The 24,413-nt window shown below is 33.8% G+C and overlaps 2 protein-coding genes and 1 long non-coding RNA gene across 3 annotated transcripts; 1 reads left to right on the top strand and 2 right to left on the bottom strand.

The window, feature by feature from the left end:
• Positions 1-2,289: 2,289 nt before the first annotated feature.
• Positions 2,290-3,555, bottom strand: LOC147478063 (uncharacterized). The gene is made up of 2 exons (XM_086586151.1): positions 2,916-3,555; positions 2,290-2,852 (listed from the first exon to the last, which is right to left on the bottom strand). Exons 1-2 carry the CDS (start codon positions 3,553-3,555, stop codon positions 2,290-2,292), a joined length of 1,203 nt encoding a protein of 400 aa, XP_086442277.1.
• Positions 3,556-9,023: 5,468 nt separating this feature from the next.
• Positions 9,024-13,398, top strand: LOC147478064 (arogenate dehydrogenase 2, chloroplastic-like). The gene is made up of 7 exons (XM_086582730.1): positions 9,024-9,489; positions 9,592-9,760; positions 9,833-10,000; positions 11,822-11,904; positions 12,015-12,084; positions 12,201-12,275; positions 12,830-13,398. Exons 1-7 carry the CDS (start codon positions 9,116-9,118, stop codon positions 13,094-13,096), a joined length of 1,206 nt encoding a protein of 401 aa, XP_086438856.1. The 5' UTR covers positions 9,024-9,115; the 3' UTR covers positions 13,097-13,398.
• Positions 13,399-22,352: 8,954 nt separating this feature from the next.
• On the bottom strand, positions 22,353-23,191 carry LOC147478065 (uncharacterized). Its single transcript, XR_015209521.1, has 3 exons — positions 23,036-23,191; positions 22,805-22,902; positions 22,353-22,620 (listed from the first exon to the last, which is right to left on the bottom strand). It is a non-coding gene; the product is annotated as an uncharacterized LOC147478065 (long non-coding RNA).
• Between the last annotated feature and the right edge of the window lie 1,222 nt (positions 23,192-24,413).

Consider the following 24,413-nt stretch of genomic DNA (forward strand, 5'->3'; position numbering starts at 1 on the left):
GATAAATCAAGGGAGACCAACGTTTTGTTTTTTGTTTTGTTTTTTTTTTTTAATGATCCATTTATTAAGAGAGAGAACATTTATTATATTTCTTTTTCTTCTCATAGTACAGAGCAAGGCCCATCGGCCATCACTGCCGGACCTAAATATGAAATTGCATAAGCAAACAAAAAAGTTATAGACCTTTAGAATGATCTACAAACGTACAAAATTCAAAATTGAGCCCTTTGTCCTAAATGCTTATTACACCCCGACCCCCAATTATATAAATACTCGATAACTAGCACGTGTCTACACACCGTGTTTGGTCAGTTGGTTTGGGCCAGGCAGCACAAAAATAAACTTTCGGTCAATGGTAATATCATAATTGTTTGTAAAATTGAGGGAAATGTGATAAATCAAGGGAGACGCGTCTGAATTTCACTGTGCAAATAGACGATTGTACCCCTACCTCACATATGTTATTACAAACCTCATTTCTAACATGAACCAATAATCGAAACTTGATAGGGGTATAATCGAAAATAGCTACTATTCATCGAACCATTCTCTTTAAAATAGTTAAATATTTTAAATTTGTATGTGTGCACCTGAAATGTGATCATTGCCCCCCCCCCCCCCCTAGATATTTTTCTTCCTCGTAATTTTTTTCTTATCTTTCTTATAAAAAATACTTTAGATTTTTTAACGTTGTTTTGCTTGCCTTAGCAAGCTTGTAATTACAAAATCTACATCAATATATACTGAACTATTACTAATTATCATTAATTCATTTAAATGCTAACATGTACATTGTCCACTCAAGCCGCTGAACCGAAAAGATCTAGTCGAAAAATTTTCACAATTTTCAACTTGTTGAAAAAAAAATAATGATAATCCTTGATAGAAGGAAAAAATGAATAAGATTAAGAAATTAAATGAATAAAGAAATAAAATTGAAGATTGGTGATTGGAGAAGGGGGGGGGGGGGGGGATTGCTAAGGGTAATTGGTTGTATTGATAGCAAAAATGAAATCATGTTACATTATTGTGTGCTGGTGAGAATCTTGAGTAAGCTATCCAACATTACAAGAGTTCAAAACAGAAATCATAAATATGTCGAATGAGGGCTTTCCACCCTGCGCACAAAAGTAGGCCTGTTCGACCACCATTGATTGAGAAGGAAAATTTAGGTTTGAGATAATTGATATTTGTTTTGATTGAATAATTGAATACCTTAAACAACTAACATTCGCCTCCTTAGAGCATCTCTAGGTGGTGATAGCATACTCTTCATATTTGAAGAATTTTTTTGAAGAAGTTGGTCGCAAATTTCGACCAACTCTAGGTGGTCGCAAATTTCGCCCGCAAATTCACTTGACGGGCCCACCCTGCGCGACATTAGTACTGGCGCGCAACAGTACCAATGGTGCGCGACATTGATACTGGCGTGTGCTATCAAATACAAAATCCAAACTTTTACGAAATTGCTTCATTCTCACCCCAACACTCCAAAACTATCTCCACAACTATGGCTTCTTCTTCATCATTGCAAAAAACTAGCCAACATACCGACATTGCCGAATCAACTCAACAATCTTGTTATTTTGATACACTTGATCAAGAGAGGTGCCAAATTTGCACATCAAAAAAACACCTTGCGTTATCATGCAAGTATCTGAACAAAAGGTGTCCTAAAGCACCACATTGTCAAGGTTATATGCTCATACATAAAAGTTTCAACAAAGATAGTGAAGAAGTCAGATTTTTGAAATGTCCAAATGGTATATGTCCTGGTATGGAATATATATATGGAGACAGTTTGTTGATATGCACGTGTTGTGGCGAGGATGATCATTGGTATAGATATTGCCCATATGGACAGATATCATGCCCAAATGGTTGTGATGGTGTTAGAGAGCTGAAAAAGTTTGCGAACCTTGAAGGAAAAGGTCTTGATCTATTGAAGTGTTTAGTGTGTGGAAAATGTGAGTGGTTAGGTGCTGTAATGGAAAATATTAAGAGTAGTTAGAGTGTTGTAATGTGAGTGATTAATGTTAATCATTTTATTTTCTATGACTATGTAACTTTTTTTTAATATGAATAAACTTTAATTTTATATAAATATATATTAGTTTAAATTAATATATATATATATAATAAAATAGAAATTGATTAACATTGTTTATTGATGATTAAAAATAAATATGCATGTACGAAATTAAATTACAACAATCAATGTCGGTCACCCCTAATGCTCCATAGATGCTTTCAAAAGGTCGCTTTTAAGTCCATATGCATAATCTTTGATTAAACTCGTAGAGTCCCCTCAATGTAGTGTTCCCGAGTAGGTGGGATCTGTGGTTGCCCTTCTGGATCAGGAATGTACCTCCTCATTTCATAATTTTTATTCTTAGCTCCGATTATCATCTTGTGCAATATGATACATGCTCTCATAACAGTACTCATTGTCTCCACATGCCATAATTTGCAAGCTTTTGCCAAAATCCCAAATTTAGATTGCAAAACCGCAAAAGCTCTTTCAATATCTTTCCTTGCAGCTTCTTGCATCATTGTGAACCACTTCGTCTTTAGAGCATTAGGGTTTGAAATTGTTTGTATAAATGCCGCATAGTCAGGATAGATAGCATCAGCTAAATAATAGCCCATATTATAGCTATGCTGATTTACATCAAAATAAACAGGTGGAGAAGTACCATTGATCACGTGCTCAAATACCAGCAAATTGTCCAACACGTTGATGTCATTGTGTGACCCTGACATCCCAAAGAAAGAATGCCATATCCATAGGTCTTCGGTTGCAACAGCTTCAAGAATAATAGATGATTTTCCAGAACGACCACTGTAAGCACCTTGCCATCCAGTTGGACAATTATGTCATTCCCAATGCATACAATCAATGCTTCCCAACATACTCGACCATCCACGTATGGCAGAATGTGCAAGCAAACGTTCTGTATCTGCAATATTTGGCCTTCGCAAGTAGACTAAACCGTATAATTTGATAATTGCATCATAGAAATGCCTCAACACCTGGTTGCAAGTATCCTCGGAAATGTATAATTGATCGTCCAATTGATCAGCCACCGTACCATAACCAAGAATACGCAAAGCTGCAGCCACCTTGATCAGAGGATCTATACCAGGTTTACCAACATTGTTGAATTTAGGCTGAAAGTACTTAAAATGAGTCTGAATATCGTTGAAGGCGTGAAGAAATAAAGATTTTTTCATATGAAAGCGCCGTTTGAAATCCTCTTTCGGAAAGACAAGACGATCGACGAAGTAGTTGGCTTTCAAGATTTCCAAAGTCAGAGCATAGTTTCTATGTTTCACTTTTCGACCCTTCTTTGAACCGCCATGTGGTGCCTTCGGAGCATGTAGTTCTGCTTGTGCAAGTACAGCCATATGGTGCTTCATAAGGGGAATGTCATTAACAAATTCTTCATCAAGACTATCTACCGAGTCTTCTACTGGAGAAGATGAAGAAGAAGAAGACGATGAAGATGAAAATGAAGATTGAAGGGGAAACATCTCATACACTTTATGATCCATTTTTTTGGCAATGTGTGTGTGTGTTGTTTGTTAAGGATTGATGTGAAATGTTTAAGTTGTTTGATAAAAATGTTTGAGTTGAGAGTGTATGTAAAATGAAGAAGGAAATGAGTGTAGATATAGTTGGTAGAAATCCAACCGTTTTTTGCCCGTTTTTTTCCCGTTGGAGCACGCGACAGTGGTAGTGGCGCGCCGTAGTTGTGGTCAAAGTCAAAAAAATGGGGCGACATTACAATTGTCGCTCCGCATCCAAATTGCCAAATTTGCGAACAAGAATGCGAACAGACAGATTATGCGACCATTAATGAGGCCACCTAGAGATGAAATTCTGAAAAATTTCGAATTTTTTCTTCAAATATGAAGAAAAATATATGTTATACTACCACCTAAAGATGCTCTTATTATATCAGCCAAACTTGATAACAAAAAAAATCTAGAATTCTAAATCTAATTAAATTCAAAATAAAAGAAGCTACTAAATCAACTTCCTAATTCTACTATATAAATATCGAGAAAGATATTAGCTAGACACAACTTTTTCATTTTGAGAAAATTTAGGAGCCCTTATACAAAATTAGAAAATTCATGGTTTATTTTTATATTTAGATTTAAAGACTGATTAGAATGCCCCGTGACATATAAAAGAAACGAATGAAGCTGAAAAAATGAGGAGGATAACTCTTTGGGAAGTTCAAATTCAATGTTCCAAATACCTTGGGATGAACGCAATAATAGTATGACAAATAACAATGAAGGACAGAAAGAACCGAACCTTTGAAATTTAAACCCCCACGCTACCCTCGTGGGATATTAAAAGAAGACCCAAATTGAAACACTAATTTGTGCGTGCGTGCAACCTTCGGCGGTCGCCGCATTAGTCATTTAGATTTTAGACTATGATGGCATGTGCAAAGGTGGTTTTCCACATGAAGATTACACCTTTATAAAAAGTCGATAACACAATTTTGTGGACGAACTAGTCCTTCAAATATAAGTTGACTTCTTTTATTTCCCATCTGAATTATTAATCAGACCCCGCTTGTGTTGAAAACTTGAAATACAAGTTGACCCCAAAAGTATCTTAGAGATAATTTAGAAAATTGAAAATGAGCTGAGCTTAAACAGACGGCTTACATAAGCTGAAATCGGATGCTAAAGTACTAATCCCGCCCATCTAAAGATCAAAATGTCTTACAATAATAAGAGGTAATTACAACAATATGTCGGATAGTTTTTCTTCTTTGATTATTTAATCTGTTAATTAATTCACATAGATACCGAATTACTAACAAGCTAATTGACTTTCATTAGGAAAACAGCACATACTTGGGGATGGCCAACTAAGAAATTGTCGACACTTGCTATATTGTAGAGCCCATACTAATTACAATTTACAAAAAATACAAACCCAATTCTTTGTGGAAAGTTGATGAATAATGTGTTTCTGTACAGGTCAAAATGTTACATCGGTTCTCTCTTTTTCCAATATGTCCATAAGCCACGGAAGATGTGTATCTAGCCATTCCACAGGTTCAGGTTCTGAGAGAGAGTGTCCAAAATGAGCAATCTGGTGTGCTGGTAGTATCATGCAAATTTTGTAAAGGAAAATAATCCTTCTTGAAAAAAAATCGTTTGATAACTTGATTTCATTTTCAATTTACACATTTCCTTGATTATGTCACGTAAACACTTTTCTTTCCACATCATTCCATAGGAGACGACTTTTATCATTGCCCTAAAAGCCCTGTACAAACGAACACAAGAAAACTGGAGGCGTGCCTAACAGTACACAATGCCGTGCCAAATGCAACAAATAGATCACCACCATTATATTCAGTCCCTCACTTTATTGGCTTCTTCTCTTTTAGAGCATTCCCAATGCAAATCACTATGAGAGGAAATTGAGAATTTTTACTTTTGTGGAACACTTGCGCAATGCAAATGTGACAATGACGGTGACTTGTAACTAAATCACAACGAGGGTAGCAATTGCTACCGAGATTGATACTAAGTTGTGAGCTTCGGACGGAACATTTTTTTCCGTCTCGTGTGTTTTTTTATATTTTTTCGGTTTTTTTTTCTTCCAAACGGAATGTTTCATTCTCATTTTTTTTTTTTTTTTTTTCGGACGGGATATTTCATTCCATCCGACTATTTTTTCGATTTTTTTATTTAGACGGAATCAAACATTTCGTCCGAAATTTAAAGTCATCTTTGCATTAGGCAACATTTTCTTGTTTTTTCACCACAAATGTAACAAAGAGAGAAAATAATCATACGTGGAGGTGAAAAACAGTGACTTGCATTGGAAATGCTTTTATTTCAGCACTTCATATTCGGTCGCTCCATTCCTTTAGAATTTTCTTCTTATTGATTGTGAACCACACTTAAATGTGTAGTGGAATCTCATTTTCATTTTATCATTATTATTAAATGAGAAAACCGATGTCCGTTCCAAACGTGTTATTCACCATAAATGCACATTTGTGTATAAGGTAGCATAGCTAGTAATACTCCGTTTTATACCCATTTTAAACACATTTTATATGTTTTTCCGTATAACACAAATAATAATGCGAACGTTTCAAACCTAAAGATTAAATACTCAAATTCTATGATCTAGACTTATAATTGCCGAATAATAAGGTTCATATTTTTTAAATAAAAAAAAAACACACTACAATTTGGACAAAATATTACCTTCTAAACTTATAATGCAACAAATATGACCGAATGTTTTCGTATTATATCCGTATAAAACATGAATTATATGTTTTGACATTTTTTTTGAGCTGAATTTTTAAACGAATTAGAATCCAAATTTTCAAATTTTTAACAAATAATTTTTGTACCGAATTTTTGCCGTCCACAAATTTACTAGCTATAGTATAAGCCACTGTAAAGTTATGGAAACATGGGCGTTGGCAAATACATATGTACATCAATATATAAAACTACATAAAATAATACTACTATCTAGAAAATATATGGATAATATAGTCAATTAGGCATGTTTATTTGATCAGTTTATTGAGTAAGCAAGTGGGGTACTGCTTTGTACTGCTTTGTTTCTTGACCACATGAATTCTAACTTGAGAAATAGTACAAGCAGGCTTATTGCTTACGTGTGTGTATATATATGCGCGCTATATCTTAATGTAAGTTTATAGGCAACTCAAGTTTATATTGTATGATTTGTATCTATATACATGCAAGTGATCAAAGATTTGACTACATCATAAACAATGTTTTAGAAACTAAATAATTATGTAAAAGGAGCTGAGGGGCCAGGGCCAGGGATTAAAGAGTTAAATCTAGTTAGTGTGAAATAAAGTAACTATTCTAATTTTTACTGTTTATTTAGATTTAGATGTGGTGAGTCGTGAAGTACTAGTACTGCTGAGCTTGGATCATTTGACAGTAGTAGAGACAAAGAAGCAGGTTGGAAAATACTCCAGCACATTCCTCGTTTGTTCTTAAAAAACAAAATTTGTAGCGAGCAAAAAAAAAAAAAAAAAAAACAAACCAAAACAACAACAACTCCACACCGACTCGTTAACTATGACTATTGATTTTTGTATCGACTAACAGATAACACAACAACATGTATTTCAATGCAAATAAATTATATCCAATTACATTACAACAGAGGAAGGAGCCTTTTTGTGATTTTTAAAAGCGTTGGAAAAACACAGCTTAAATATAACTTTATTAATTTGGACCAATTATGAAAGTCATATTACTAATCACAATACTAGTGTCAACTGCCAAGCGTTATGAAGAAAATATACAAAAAAATTCTTGCCTAAGCCGAAGACGCCTTTGATAGTGTAGAAAACGATGTGAGTGATTTAAGAGGACGAGTAAATCCTTTAGGACCTCCTGTTTAATTTGATATACTATTTTCCTGTAGAAAAAATGACTTTTCTGAAAAATTATTATTTTCTCGTGTTTGATTCGTTAAGGGTGTGTTTGTTAACTGGCAAATGAGGGTGGCTAATTGTATTTTCCCACTAGAAGTACCATTTGCCAGTGTTTGGGTGTATTTAAGTGTCCACTACTGTAATATGGAACAATGCTTGGTACAGTTTGGCAGAGCAATGCCCAAGCTTATGACAGGACCTCTGAGGCTCTGACATTATTGAGGCTGAATCTATTATCTCCAATACTAGTTCTTCAAGTGTAATAGTATCTGGTTTTTAGATATTCCATGATGCTGCTTTCAGGTCAGTCAAAAACACCAAAAAATTAAAAAAACAGAGGTGCTGCAGGAGCTATATGCAGAAATGAGAGTGGGGAATTCAAGACAGCAGCTTATTCACAGTTTGGAATCCGAGTATGGGAAAGTACAAAAATAGAATTTTTCCAAAGCACAATGACATTTTATATGTGTTTGGATAACAATAGTTGTTATGGTTCATTGCACTTTCACTTTATTTTATGGTTGTTTGAGAAGACATCCTATGGATACTATTAAAGTTGAGTTGTATTGTATTTAATTTTATTTAATTTGTATTTTATTTAATTTTTTGTTATATTTCATTGAGTTTGAAAACCAAAAAAAATATCTCTAAAAAATTGAAATATCATTTGCCACCTGGAAAAACCACGTAAAACAAACACCCAAAAACCGACAAATCTTATATTTTCCCACTATAAATTTTTGCAAAACAAACACCTAAGAAACTAAAATTTTCCCAATATAGATTTATTCCAAGAAATCTATAAATGGGAAAACACTCCAAGAAATCTTATATTTTCCCACTAGAAGTTTGCCAATTAACAAACACACCCTAAGAGTATATATATGTGGAAAGTATTTCTCAAGAAAATATATATTTTTCCACATTTTTTTTAGAAAACGTCATTTTCCTATATCTCCCCCTAGGAAATTATTCTCTTGCCCATAAATAAAACTATAATAAATCAAATATTGTTCCACGACAAACTTTGTTGGACCAAACACAACACCAATATATTTTCATAGGTAAATTTTAATGAAATTTTCTTCTGAGCAATCAAACATAGCCTAATAAAAAAAATTGGTGTTTTTGAGCTTGCACCATTAAAAATACTCTAATGAAGCTTTACAAACTTCTGATAGCAAAATAATTTGCCGATGATCCTTTCCCATAACACCGGATTAGATTAGATTGCGATTAGATTCTTCTTGCAATCAAAAGTTAAGACAAATTAATCAATCAACCGACCTATTAATTTCAGATTCTAGAAGAACAAAACAAGTAGGCAAATTATAAAAAAAAGTAGGCAATTAATTTGATTTAGACACAGGACCATAATTGATTTTCCAGGGCCTTGACTTCGTTTCTAAATTTATTTTCGTTTTCTCCTCAACACCTGCTAAAATAAGAAATATGATATTAATGGTTCAATTTGTAAATAACTGTTATGTGTAGTAATGTTTCTGTAAATACACAGCTTCTAATACTATAAAAGCATCAACTCTTCTCCAAAAATCTCCATCGGTCTTTCTGCTTAAATTAGCAAGAAACCGATAGCCACAAAACAAGCACAACTGTTTTCAGACAAACTCACAAGCATGGCTACTTTAAACCATCTTTGCTACTGCAACACACACAACACTTTTTTCCCAAAACTGTCCCCTAACAGCACCTTATTTAACACATCTACCAATACCATTTACGAATCAAACTCTTCTAAGTTTACAAAACTTAAGCTAACATGTTCAACCCCAAGGCTAAACCACATTATAAACCATGCTAACAATTCTTGTGATCAAGTCTCTACCGTTGAAGTTGCCTCCGAAAACCCATTAAAAGTTGGTATTATTGGCTTTGGAAACTTTGGTCAGTTTATTGCTAAGGGCCTTAGAAGGCAAGGTCATAATGTTCTTGCTACATCAAGAACTGATTATTCTGATTATTGTCAAGAAAATGGTATTGAGTTTTTCAGGTAATTTTTGTTATTTCTATTTTTTTAGTTATGCTACTATTAGTACTATAGCCTAAAAGCTTAAGTTAAATGAACTAATATTTGTACTGTTGTTTGTGACAGAAATGTTGACAGTTTATGTGAAGAACAACCGGATGTACTATTAGTGTGTAGTTCAATCTTGTCCACTGAAACAGTTGTGAGGAGTATCCCGATGCACAAATTGAAACCCGATACGATTTTTGCTGATGTGTTGTCAGTAAAACAATTTCCAAGAAATCTATTTCTAGAGGTAAGATTTTGAAAATTTGATGATTAAAATTTTATTTATTTTGTACTCATTATTTCGACATTTAATTTTCAGGTTCTTCCACCTGGATTTGGGATTGTTTGTACACATCCGATGTTTGGACCGGAGAGTGGAAAAGATGGATGGACTGGTTTACCATTTGTTTACGACAAGGTTCGAGTTGACCAAAACAGTGCACAATATCAGAAATGTGACCAATTCTTAGGCATTTTCGAAACAGAAGTGAGTACATTCTCTTTTTTCTTGTACAAAGAAATTTTTTTTAACTTTTTATGATTACGTAGGCGAGGGCCATCAGGTTTTTTCTGAGCATCATAGAAAAACTAACGAGCCTTACCAAACCCTGGCGTTTATCACGTGGGAAACATTTTTAAACTTGGCTAACTTCTGTATGAGAAAAAAAAGGTTGGAGAAACATTTTTATTTGTTGCAAGTGTATGACTTAGATTACCAAAAGAAATTTGGGATTAGACTTAAATGCTTTAGTACATAACACACTTTTGTGTTTGTCTTTTCGTACCACTGAAATATTAGTATTTTTTTTTATGGTGAAGACCCATGAAGAATTCACCGGCTCCATAATTTATTCATTATTTAGAAATTGATCTAAAAAACTATTACAGACTTTTAGTTCAGTAGAAAACTCCGGATGCCATGCCCATTTTGTAAGTTTATGCCATGCCCATTAGTACATAATTCAGCGCAGTATGTAAACTCTTTTAGGTATGGGATCCCTTTAGATATAATCATCTCTCAATTAAGTACTAGTATCACAAACTAGGGTCGCTATAAAAGCCCAAGCCTGTATTCATGTCAATTCATTATATCAGCTAAATTTTTTGGGTGATAATTTCATTAAAAAACAGACTTACCAATCCAAAAAAACATATGAGAATTGCTAGCGTCCTGACCCTTTCTGGGGGTAGGACCATTCTACTTCTTAAGAAACAAAAAAAAGTGACCCATTTACCTATTCTAGTGGTTCTATTTTTATTCACAAAGTTGGACTACCACGAGGATATCCCTATAGGGACGCCAGCCGAGACCGTTGGATCCGAGATCTAACGGTCCGAAAATCAAAAACAAACCCATATTCTCTCTCTTCCTTTTTGTTTTTGATTTTCGGACCGTTGGATCCGTTGAAACACTCATCCCTATAGGGATATCCTCGTGGTAGCCCAAATCTACAAATTATAGTGAGTTGAGTCACTTTCTTTTTCTTAGTTCACCACAGTTAACTTCTTTCCTTTCTCTAATTTACTTCTTCTTCTTCTTCACCCATCAATCCCCCACCACTCCAACCACTGCCATTGTCACTGCCTCCAACCACCGCCGTATTCTATAAACACATTTGAACCATTCTTGTCATCTATCACCATTAATTAATCATTGAGGTTATAAAGAAAACCCCCACTACATTTTATTCCTAATTGTGAATGCTCATAAAGGGCTCAAAAGAGAAACAATAGAACACAAAAGTGAACTAAAGAATCATGTCCCAAACAAGAAAAAACCCGAATTTTTGCATGGAATGTTGGAATATTAAGAAGAGCTAAAGATTTTAGATATTTACCACATAATTCTACTCAAAATGTTCATGATGGAAGAAACAATCCGAAATTTTTTAGTTCTAGCTCCTTTAATTTATATCAATTTACCAATGTTGGTAGTTCCAATTGAGGAGGTAGGTGGTGATGTTTAGAGAGAAAATAGGAAGAAGAGAGAGAGAGTTTGCAGGTGGGGGAAGATAAAAATTAGAAATAACCTGTTTTACAATTGTTTAGTCACTTTTTTTTGTTTCTTAAGAGATAGAATGGTCCTACCCCAAAGGGTACGCTAGCAATTCTCAAAAAATATATATCGACTAAAAGTATTGTTCTTTTAAAATCAAAAGTTCTCTACTTTAAATATCAAATCTGGCCTATTGACAGCTCTAGCATTATTAAATATAAAGTACTTTTGGTTCTTTAACAATTAAATTCCAAATTGCACATGTTGATAACCAAAATCGTTTATTTATGAATATTAACGTTTTTTTTTCAGGGTTGTCGCATGGTGGAGATGTCGTGCGAAGAACATGATCGCCATGCTGCTGGTAGCCAGTTCATCACCCATACAATTGGGAGGTATGAATCTATAACTTAAATCAAAATGATTAGAGTACTAGATTAGACCTAACCTGATATGTCATTAGTTTATAAGCGTGCTAATTAAGGATTATATTTAACTCGTGTAGAATCTTATCACATTTAAACTTGGAGTCCACACCCATCAATACAAAGGGCTATGAGACACTCTTACAACTGGTAATATTTCTTTACATTACAGAAATACCATTGAGATTCCTTGTGCATTATTGGCACTAGGTGTATAACTCTAATAATCTTAGTTTTCATTAATCTTGTTGTCTTTTCCATTGCAGACAGAGAATACTGTTAGTGACAGCTTTGATCTCTATTATGGGCTCTTTATGTACAATGTAAATGCCACCGATCAGGCAAGTCAAAATGATCTTTTGATGTTAATAGTATTTCAAATGCAATGCTTCAAGAACTTCTAGTATTTTCACAATAAAATTCAATAAACTATACCAAGTTGATCATTTCTAATGTACAAATACTAGAAACAAACTCGTATTTTAACTCCTATTCTAGGGATACCCTTATTCTATTATAAGACACTGCCTATTGATTTGGACCCACTACATTATATATAATTGTAAGGCATCTACTCTTGGGCTCTTGGCGGAGAGTTTCAAATTCTCTACCTTCACCATAAGTGAAAAATGAAAATACACTAAGCATCTTCTCTTTAGGATCAAAACACATCTCCTTCAAAACAACTAGACAAGTAATTTGCTAAGGAACAAGTCAGTAGAAGTGAAGTGTTTTCTTAAGCACCTATATATGTTCATATATAGATCGGATAGTGTGTTAGAGCTTAATTCGGGCTTCTTAATCCTTCGGGCTTAGGAGCAAACTTTCAGTCAATATGATTTATGTAAAATTGTTGATCAGACAATTTTAATTATCTCTTATATATTTAATGCAGATTGAGAATCTGGATAGAGCATTTGAGACAGTCAAGCAAAAATTGTTTGGGAGACTGCATGACATATTGAGGAAGCAAATTGTAGAGAGGGTTCCATTACAAGGGAGTCCACCAAGGACAAAAGAATCTCACCCTGCGCCTCTGTTTTTACCAAATGCGGAAAAGATGAATAGTCTATCATCCTTCGCTATACCACCTCTCCAACATCAAAACAGTGATGGGTCTGCTTTGCATTCTGAAGAAACTCTATTCCCTAGTCCTAGATAGAGATTGTATCTTGACCCAAACATGAAGATATCAATAGTATATGTGGCTCATTTGATCAAGGTTCTTATCATAGCTATGTATTATTTTTGTCAATAATGAGATATGAATGTATAGAGCAGAATCGTTCTCGCAGGTGTAGTTTGGTCTTGGTACCACTTTGAAATCAACATTCATGGGTCCCCATAACTGCCATAAGAGCCTCATATTTCTACCAAATAATTTGTACATCTTTTTATTGCTATGGCCTATGGTACCTAGCTTCCATTTCATCAAAATTTATTTTATACTTATTTTCATTCTTATCTCTGTCTTTTATCTTGCTGTTAAAGGATTGTAACTGCAATACTAAAATCATTTGAAATTAGTTGTTTTTGTAAGATGAGTGCAAGCGGTTGCGACAGTCACTCAGTCGTCGCCCCATGATAAAACAACTCTAGAAACACTTTCTTCATCCTTCTGCGCAGAGAGGATAATCTAGTTGTTGCCAAACTTGGAAAATTAAGCAAAGAAAATATATATAGCAAAACATTTTGTGTAGTCTCTGTCGAAAACACTACTATTTACATCCAAAAATCTGACTTTAGACAGACAATTGCTGGAAACAATATGTCGAAAAAAATGATCTTGATATCACCATCTTGCAAACATGGTTTTTTGTGGACAGATCCGCAACTGCACCTCACAGCTGATTTGCAGATGTTTTGACTGAGCTGATTTGCACATTTTTTACTGCCTGTCGGTCATGTAGTTCGGTAGATACCGTGCATTAGGATTTGGGAAAGCTTTGTAGTTTTTGAGAACACACATCGTGGTGGTCCATAATATAGTTCAAGGACGAATACAACCAACCATACAGGACACTACGTAAGCCAATCAGTGGCGCATGACGCTCCTTAAAATACATAAGCAAAGGCGGGAAGCAGGGAGTACCGGACTAGTAAAGTTTATGGTAGGGGATCTCTTTCTAACCTAGACAATGTGGGATGTCATGTCTGTCCTTTGTCCTCCAAACCTCCACATTGTTCACATATTCTAGATTCCATCAGTTTGGATCTTGGAATACATATCTCATATGAAACCCCTACAAGGGCTTCCAGGTTTTCATTTTCAAAAGGGTATACCAGTTCTAATTCTACGCTGTTTATACAACTAGCCATTTGGCCCGGCCTATGGCCAGACTTGCTACATAGATAGCTAATGACTCAAAAGCCTAAAGTCTACTTGAATAATATATATATATATATATATATATATATATATATATATATATATATATATATATATATATATATATATATATATTGATAGCTAATGATTCATTGCTTATAATATTATATATACTTTGTTTGAAGGGTTTATACGTTCTAATTCACTGGGATAGATTTCATATTAGGAAATTCCATTGTAAATGATGTTCATAACTACATATGTTTAGACACTTCATCATCATCTAAACATATGTTTAGACACTGCAGGTGCCGACTAGCAAAGTCGGTAAAACCTTTGGGTAATGATACCAAAGGTCTGGGGCTCGAATCTCGCCAGCATCAAAGAGTTCTTGATCTCATTTAAAAGCAGGGCTTACCAAAACAAAAAAATGTTTAGACAAAAAAATTGTCCGAAATAATCTAAGGAATTTCAATGTATCATGTACTTGAATTTTGCAAAACCATATGTTATTATGGGATATGATATGCAATGCAACCACTACTAATAATGCCATGATTTACATACTAATTGTCCAGTGTGTTTTTTTTTTTTTTTTTTAAATCAATTTGAAGCAATAAAATAGAATAATGTCATAACAAATGTTTCTCCCTTTGAAATCCTAACAAAAGTCTTTGATACAGTTGTATAAAGACTTCATATATATCACTAAATAGTGGAGTTTTAAAATGGTCTCAATTACAAAATAATAAGATAATAATAATAATATCATTCTAGAAAGATTTGATATGTGATATAATTCCAATGGTCGCGAACTTGAAAATATAGTGATTACTGATGGCATGCCAAGTATTTCTTAGCGTTACAGACTCTCAATTGCTAGACAACAACTCTTCATAAAAACAATTTGAGTAGTCTTTGCTAGCAAAAAATTCCTCAACTTTAAAGTCAGCAGGATCCATCTCATATATTTGACCTGGAAATTTATAGTTGAAGATATCCCATTAGCTTATAATATTCTATATAAAGTCTGCAACATTCAATTCTTCGGCATGATTAATGCTCTTGAATTCATTTAAATTTGCACCAATGTTAGAAAAAGCAAAACCGTAGGCTTCTTTTTTTTTCATCTTGAGTGACTAAAGGGTAGTCAAAAGCACTAAGATTAATAAATCCCCGTTTACAACTCCTTAGCAGCATTATTGCCATTGCAGGGAGTGTAGTAGCAAGCATTGTAGGTCCTATGTGTGACCAAATTTGTTTTGCTAACCAAACATTGCCAACTTCAGCGAAAACAGGGTTGCTAGATACAAATTGAGCTAGATCAAGATGTTCAGTGTCAGGTGCACCTTGGTCCGTCTAAAGAAGGTAGTAATTTCCAGGGTGGTATAGTGCATATAGAGTGTGCTTTAACTATTTGAAATCTCCTTTTGAAGCTGAAATGAGGTATGCAAATGGTACGAGATATGGTTCTATTGGTTTTAAGATCTCAAGAGTGCTTAGTGCTTGTAATCTAGATATTGGTCTAGTATCTAGGAGCCAGTTCTGTATTAACGCCTCTGCACCCCCAAAGTAGCATATAATTAATATTTTTGAAAATATACAAATTTAATTAGCCTTACTCAAAGGCGTCGACCAAGTGCAGCCAAATTCTCATATAACAAAAATATTAGGAGTGTCTCTTTCACACGAACAGCTAGCTCCTGTGTTATAGTAGTAATCTGCAGTGCTCCTTTAAATAATAGGCCCATATTATAGTGCCAGAAGTGATGCCATTAATTATGATCCCATATGACGTAGTGTTCTTCAAGCAGCACTCTTACTACTCTGATCGTAAATATGATCTATCTAATAAATTTTGTTTATGCTCAAAACTATGAAGTTCAAGATACCAAAGACCTATTTCTAATTTTTTGCATTCTCAATTTTGCATTCCAATCAATGATTACCCCAAAAAACTATACATTAAAGCAATTCAAAAGTTTGAAGCAGAAAAATCATAACTTAAAAGAATAAGAGAGGGATTAAAGAAGATAGTGTTAGACACTCATTGTAAAGTTCTTACGACACTCAGAGAGCATATTCAGGTAGAATTGGCACTTGCGGATGTCACTCCCATTGGTGCTAATATAATCATTGAATGCCATGTAGTACAAGCTGCAAACGTCAATCCAGAAGCACTTCCCATGGTGGGTGCAATAGTGCCAGTAGCCACAGTCATAGTCTCAGTTTGAATGGTGTGAGGACCCATTATAGCATTAACAGCCTCATGTGCAACAACAACACTACCACTACGAAAAGCCATCCCTAAAGATCACCACCAGAAAATACACAACATTCTAAAAGTCCAATAGACAATGCGAACAAAAATTAGAAATATATAAAAGTATGAAAGTTTCTTTTCCTAAAAATGATATTTCTTTACTATTTTTTTCAGTTTTTTTTATTACCTTCACCATATGTAAATATCTTGAAAGAGATTATCATTCTGTAAACCAATATTTCATTCTTAAAACAGACCACAAAGAAGAATAGAATACCTGTTGCAAGCTTCTTCTCATTTTATCAATTCAAAACATATACCAAACTGCAAGGAGGACAAAAATAAGATATGTTAATAAAATTATCGATGTCGTGATATTCTTGATTAGCATCATATTATTAAGTTGAAGTGATAATGCACATTCTCTATAAATAGGCCAATCAAGCTTTTTAGTCATTATTGCCATGTCAAATCCCAAAAAAAAAAAAAAAAGGCATCAAAATTCAATAACCAAACCAGGTGACCTACATGAAATTGCCAGTAAAAAGAAAAAGGAATTGAAGGCTATTGAAAGAAAATTTCTACTACACATGTTAACTTTAAGAATGACAATTGTTAGTAAAAAGAAAAAGCAAGGTTATTAAAAGGAGGGTGAAAATGACTAATAAATTAAAATAAGAAGAATGTAATAGGCAAATTGATTTTTCTATGGTACATATGTATTGGATTTGAACAAAGGATCTTCTTCGATAATTTATGTTCAGGAGTCTGTTTGTAACATGGGACTCATAATAGATATATATCTAAACCCCATGTCATCATGTCTTGGATTGGATATGTTATAGTCTTCCCTAGCCACTCATAAAACTTTCATATACAAATTGATTGACCACCCTACTGAGTTTTATACTCTAATTTTTGCCAAAAACATGGATGCTCATAAGAGATTTCAAATGTGCATAAGTTTTTTAACTATTCCTTGACAACACCCTAGCCATTTTAGTATTAAAGTTTTATAATGCAAATTTGGAATCAAAGTTAAATCGTTAATATCAAGTCTATAATTCTATATCATTGTTCACATAAAACAAAGTTTTCAAAAAATGAAACTTAATTAATTGACCACTCACCTGATAATTTTTTGTTCTTCACAATCTTGAAGAACATGTTTTAGGGATATTCAACTCCTCCCATTATTTGATCTACACATCCAAAAAATAGAATAGTAAGCTTTGACATTGAAATTGACTATAAGGGTCAATTAATTAGATGATACACTACTGCTATCCCATTATGACTATAGTGAAGGGTACATGTCAATTGAGTGTACTTATTGATTAGAGGTTAAGTAATTGATGCCCACAGCTCCCGCATTACAACTCGCTTTATCAATGTCATTTTCTCCGTACTTGCTTCAATACTCCGTACTCGTCTCTTCACGCTACTCTACTTGTTGAAATTCTTAAGAAAACCAACGAAATATTAGAAAACTATTGCTTAAAACTGAATACATAAATATAAATTGCTAGAGTAAATAGATGCATAAGATGAGAAATTGTCTTATCAATACAAATGTAAGCACTTCATGCCTAATCCACAAACTAAATAATAAAACCATTCTAGAGTAGCTATAGCAGTGTATAAGCTTGAGCTCACATCCAAAAATAGCCAGCAATAGGCCGGATTATTTAAAAAAATCTTGAAATTTATTGAAATTCCTTTTTTAGTAATTTCTATAAAGAAAAAATACAACACAACCAAACTCAAGTCAACAGTCAACACTAAGAACTTAAGAAAATGTTATGCATTCAAAAACTAATTATTTTTTTACTTGCATACAAATCTATGTCACATAATTAACTAATTCACGACACATATGCAAGGTTGGTTCCCAATTTTGCTATTGACACCCAACCATTCAAATGAAAGTGTCATCGTTGCAGTAACATGAGTCTGTTAATTAATCAAGAATCAAGCTGTTATCAAATTATATCAATTCTAAGACTTTTCTTTCACTACTATCAAGCTATTACTCAAATCCACTCACATTTTCAATGAGATTATTGAAGGATAAAATATTTGCAGTGTCACTTACAGCAAAAACTTGTTTAACAACAACTACAATGAATGTCACCAACACATTCAATCAAGCACTTAATTGATGTTTAACTGACATAAATGCAACTGGCTTAAGGAAATTATACTTATCCCATTCAAGTCTGATAAATATAAAACAAATCATCATAAAAGTTCTCTTCCTAATTAAATTCTTAGAATTGTGACAGCTGCATGTCATAACAAATTTTGCACCATGAGTTCACTTCATAAATGAGAAGCTGACAAACTGGTCCATGACCTTTGCTTATGGAAAGGGTCCATGGCATCTAGCTTTTGATACCTTTAGTTCAGTTCATAAGTTAGAAGCGAAGAACTGGTTCTTGAGCTTTGGATATCTAAAAGGCTACATATATCTTAATGGGGCCCCTATCTTAATTGTAGTTTTTTCTCCATATACATGTTCCTACAAACTCAACACAACATTTTCTGACTGCCCATTTTACACAGAGTGAACAATGAATAAACTACCAATATTTTCTTTCATAGATAAAACCCTAGCCTGAACAACCTTACATCAAGCTACCATTGAATGAGAAAAAACTACATATTCAATTTTCAGCAACAATTCTAAACAAATATATTGTACCTTGATGTCACTTCCACGGAAGAGTATGTACTCATACACCATGTCACTTGAAGGAACCTATTGGCCATCCTTCTTTCGTCCTTCGGTTCCAAATGATTTTACTATCAAAAGAAAAAAGAATCTTCCTGTCAAGATAAAAGAAAATTAAACCAACACGACTACATGTCAAAGCTTATAATAGCAAATTTGAGAGAGAGAGTAATAATTTTAATCAAGACTTGTAGTCATGTTGGTTTTAACCATTGGAAAGCAAAAATAATATGAGAAAGAAAGGGTTTGTGCCTGAGCAGAAAAGCATATAGGAGTTGCACTACATTAAGAATTAGCACATCGAAAAACCTATGGTCCCCAGACCTGGTGATGAATTGTGAACAAAGAAACCATTAACAACACCTTCAACGACAAAACCTAGCTCGTCTTCCAATAAAAAACGGAGTTGATCCCCGTAGACTTCGGCTCCATTTCTAGGCGGTGTAAATACAGTGAGCAAGAACTCGTCAGTGTGGCATGCAAACCATGAACAGTCAAAATTCTTCGTCAGTTTCTCCCTCCCCTGCAATATCACCAATCATAAGTTCAAATTTTGTTCCAGAAAAAACACAGAATTTTAAATCTAGCCGATGATTAATTAAGAAAAACTAAATGAAAAAGAAATTCACCTGAATCCTAGCATGTGTTATATTACAGACTTTACCAAATGTAGTATTATCCCACTTGAACTTATGGTTGAAAACCTATATCAATCAATTAAGGTAAAAGAATGAACAGATTTCTTTAAACAAATGAGAGGATTCCCATACACCACAAAACATTCTTCATACAAAAATATAAATAAATATAACGTTAAATTTGTACTACCACAAAAGCGAATGGATTTCTTCAACATATTAACATAATATAAAGTACTCTAAGGTAATGCATGTCGGATCAGGTTGTCTTTAATTGAGTGCTTCAAACAATAAACAAACAATCAATCACAATGGGATGCACCGACAAAAGAAACTTTGAGACAGTGAACTGGGTGCATGAAAAGCGGCGAGCGACCACTGGTGCGTCCAAGGTACCATCTTATGAGTATTACAAAAAAAAAATACTCCCTTCCAATAATTCTATTGCTTCGACTCATGCTTTGTGGACCGAAGTTGTTGTTCTCACGCTGTTATTCTTGTGGTGAGGGTGACATTTGTTGTTGATGCGGCTTCAATTGAAACATGTTAAGCTTGTTAGTCTGTTGATGTTGTTGCTAGAACATCTGGTGGTTCATGGATAATTGCTGAGCAAAGTTGGAATTGTGTACTTCTCCACCCAATCTTTGTAGCCAGAGCGAGCCGGACTTCCGCAATCAATGCCTCATTTAGAGCTGCCATATTTGACACACGTCAAACACCTATTTTACTGAAAATTTAGATTACCTATTAGTTTACTCATAGGTGAAAAGGTCAATTAAATGTGTTGCTAAACTGTTCGATTTGGTTCCATTGTCACAGACACTTAGACCCCAATCAATTCAACACAAACAATGATAGTTATCATTTCATAATAAGTTTTTTTTTTTTTTTTTTTTTTTTTTTTTTTTTTTTTTTTTTTTTCAATTTTGAATTCATAAAATCAGATAAATGATAAAATGAATAAATCATCAAAAAAAATAAGAATGGGGTATAAAAAAAAATTAAGTTCTAGGTATGTGTTTAGAACGGAATTGTCTAGTTACAACTCGACCGCATTCAACACCACTTGTGAAGTTGACAAATGCATACCCAAGGTTATACCCGCACCTGAAAATGCAACATGAATTGCAAAAACCATTCTGATGAACAATTCCAAAGTTTTAATTTACTGACGAAAAAAAGATATTGTGTTATAAAGTGAATAAGAGTGTATACATACCGGAAATCCATAGGTAAATATAGAAAATCATATTCTGAGAAACAGTTTGATGAGTGCTCATTCTCTTGCTTCTTAATCTTTTCATTATCTTGAAAACAGTATTTATCAAGAATTTCTAGCAACACTTTCTTTCTGTAATCAAAACCGAAAAAACAAATAATGAGTGATCCCGGCCATAAGTTGTTTGTTCATCATCTTGAAATTGCAGTATAGAATTGTTCATCATCTTGAACAATTTCTTCTAAAGAACAGTATCTTCTGTAATTTTGACATCACTCTATCATCCTTTTTGACCTTGTCCATAGACTTAACTTCGTCATCTTAAACAATTTCTTAGTTTAATTTTGGAAGAAGAGAAGAATAAGAGAGAGAGTTTGAAGAGATGATTTTTTTTTCCAGAGTTCGGAGTGTTTTGTAGAATTGAAAAAAGAGTGTGGAAGAGGTTTTTATCTATTTTGGGTTACGAATAATTGAAATCGGCAAAAAAGGTGTAGAATTTCTTTTTTTATGCCGAATTATTGTAAAATCTTATGTGTCAATCTCAGAGAAAAAAAAGAGCTGACGTGGGTCACTGGGAGCATTCTCAACTACTCAGTATTCATGGTCTTTGATTTCTACATAACGATATCACTGCCACATTTGGCTAATGATTTGGATCTATTAAAGTTGATACCTAGAATTCTAGAAACTCCACTACAGTTTGATCGGATAAACATACCGAATCCAGACACATCACATTACCAATTTTTCAAAAGCCAGGCCTCAAAGAATCATTTGCATACAAATAAATTGCATTGAACTTGAAACTTATTGCTTCTAGCAGGATATGTTATCCGTTCATGGTTTCACAAGAAGGGCAAAGGATCTACAAAGCCAGACATTCCCCCTGGCTCCACTGCAGCTCAAGAATTTCACTATGGAAATTACTAAAGTAAAATGATCCACAGATTTAATCAAGCAGATAAATGGCAAAATCAACCTAGCCATACAACCCTGTAATAAGATTTAATGAACAAACCATATCAAAATGATAAACTCCTCCCTGCCACAAGCTAACAGAGGTCCAGATAAGGCGGAACACCAAGTACTACCAATTATCATGGCAACATATCTGCACTTCTTCTCCATTGAAAGGATTGAATAAATTCCAATCTACTCCACTTACAGACTGTGTAGGTTCTTGTTGTAGCAAAATACTAAATGAAAAGCCTATATATCATCCAACAATGATGGCAGATCAACCAAGTAGGATACATTGTATATTAAACTTGACCTAATTGTACATTGTCATAGACAGGCCAAAAGGAAAGCTATAAATTGGCAACAAAGGACCTTCAAAAGGATTTATCATTGATAGTGCAGACAACAATTCTTTAATTTCCGTTCGAGAACTAGCTACAGATATTTTTCAAATAGCGTCACAGAAGTTAACTGTGAGATTTGGCTTCTACCATATTATCTGAGATCAAGCACCACTAGCATACAGACGAGTCCATTCCTTTGCTGAAAGGACAGAAGAAAACACAGAGGTCAGTGGCAAAGTTGAAGGAAAATATAACACAATTTCTAAAGAAAGGTTCCCAACAATTTTACATGCCAAGTATCCTATGACCAACTGAAGAAAATTCTAAAATTATCAAACTGTTTTGCCTCTTAAAATATAATCACAAGAAATTAGTGGTCGTACCTGTTTCAACAGCTTCTACCTCATTCGACTTCCAATGCTTAGCAATATTTTCAGAAAGCGGATCATCAGGGTTTGGTGCACTCAGAAGAGCTTGAATACTAAAACATTGCAGATGCAAGAGAAATAATGACAATTGCATCAGTCATTTGCTCTTTCACTTAAGTTTATACAATGAGATAGCTTCACAGGAAAGCCAAAGAAAATTGTGTAAGATAAAACAGAGCATCTTACCTCAACAATACTGTTCGGATTTGGAGAGCTGGACTCCATTTGTCTTTCAGAATATCAAGGCATATCCTTCCAAGCTGATACAATGTAGCATGTCATATTTGACACACGTCAAACACCTATTTTACTGAAAATTTAGATTACCTATTAGTTTACTCATAGGTGAAAAGGTCAATTAAATGTGTCGCTAAACTGTTCGATTTGGTTCCATTGTCACAGACACTTAGACCCCAATCAATAGCTTTTTTTTTTTTTTTTCAATTTTGAATTCATAAAATCAGATAAATGATAAAATGAATAAATCATCAAAAAATAAGAATGGGGTATAAAAAAAATTTAAGTTCTAGGCATGTGTTTAGAACGGAATTGTCTAGTTACAACTCTGACTGCACCAACACCACTTGTGAAGTTGACAAATGCATACCCAAGGTTATACCCAGACCTGAAAATGCAACATGAATTGCAAAAAACCATTACAGATGAACAATTCCAAAGTTTTAATTTACTAACAAAAAAAAGATATTGTGTTATAAAGTGAATAAGAGTGTATACATACCGGAAATCCATAGGTAAATACAGAAAATCATATTCTGAGAAACAGTTTGATGAGTGCTCATTCTCTTGCTTCTTAATCTTTTCATTCTTTTGAAAATAGTGTTTATCAAGAATTTCTAGCAACACCTTCTTTCTGTAACCAAAACCGAAAAAACAAATAATGAGTGATCCCGGCCATAAGTTGTTTGTTCATCATCTTGAAATTGCAGTATAGAATTGTTCATCATCTTGAACAATTTCTTCTAAAGAACAGCATCTTCTGTAATTTTGACATCACTCTATCATCCTTTTTGACCTTGTCCATAGACTTAATTTCGTCATCTTAAACAATTTCTTAGTTTAATTTTGGAAGAAAAGAAGAATAAGAGAGAGGGTTTGAAGAGATGATTTTTTTTCAGAGTTGGGAGTGTTTTGTAGAATTGAAAAAAAAGTATAGAAGAAGTTTTTATCTATTTTGGGTTACGAATAACTGAAATCGGCAAAAAAGGGTGTAGAATTTCCTTTTTTATGCCAAGTAAAATCTGATGTGTTGTCAGTCTCAGAGAAAAAAAAGGACTGACGTGGGCCGAAAAAGGACTGACGTGGGTCACTAGGCCATAATTGGCTAATGATTTGGATCTATTAAAGTTGATACCTAGAATTCTAGAAACTCCACTACAGTTTGATCGGATAAACATACCGAACACATCACATTACCAATTTTTCAAAAGCCAGGCCTCAAAGAATCATTTGCATACAAATAAATTGCATTGAACTTGAAACTTATTGCTTCTAGCAGGATATGTTATCCGTTTCATGGTTTCACAAGAAGGGCAAAGGATCTACA

The sequence above is a fragment of the Coptis chinensis genome, chromosome 9 (genome assembly GCF_015680905.1).
Source record: "Coptis chinensis isolate HL-2020 chromosome 9, ASM1568090v1, whole genome shotgun sequence".
Lineage (NCBI taxonomy): Eukaryota > Viridiplantae > Streptophyta > Magnoliopsida > Ranunculales > Ranunculaceae > Coptis > Coptis chinensis.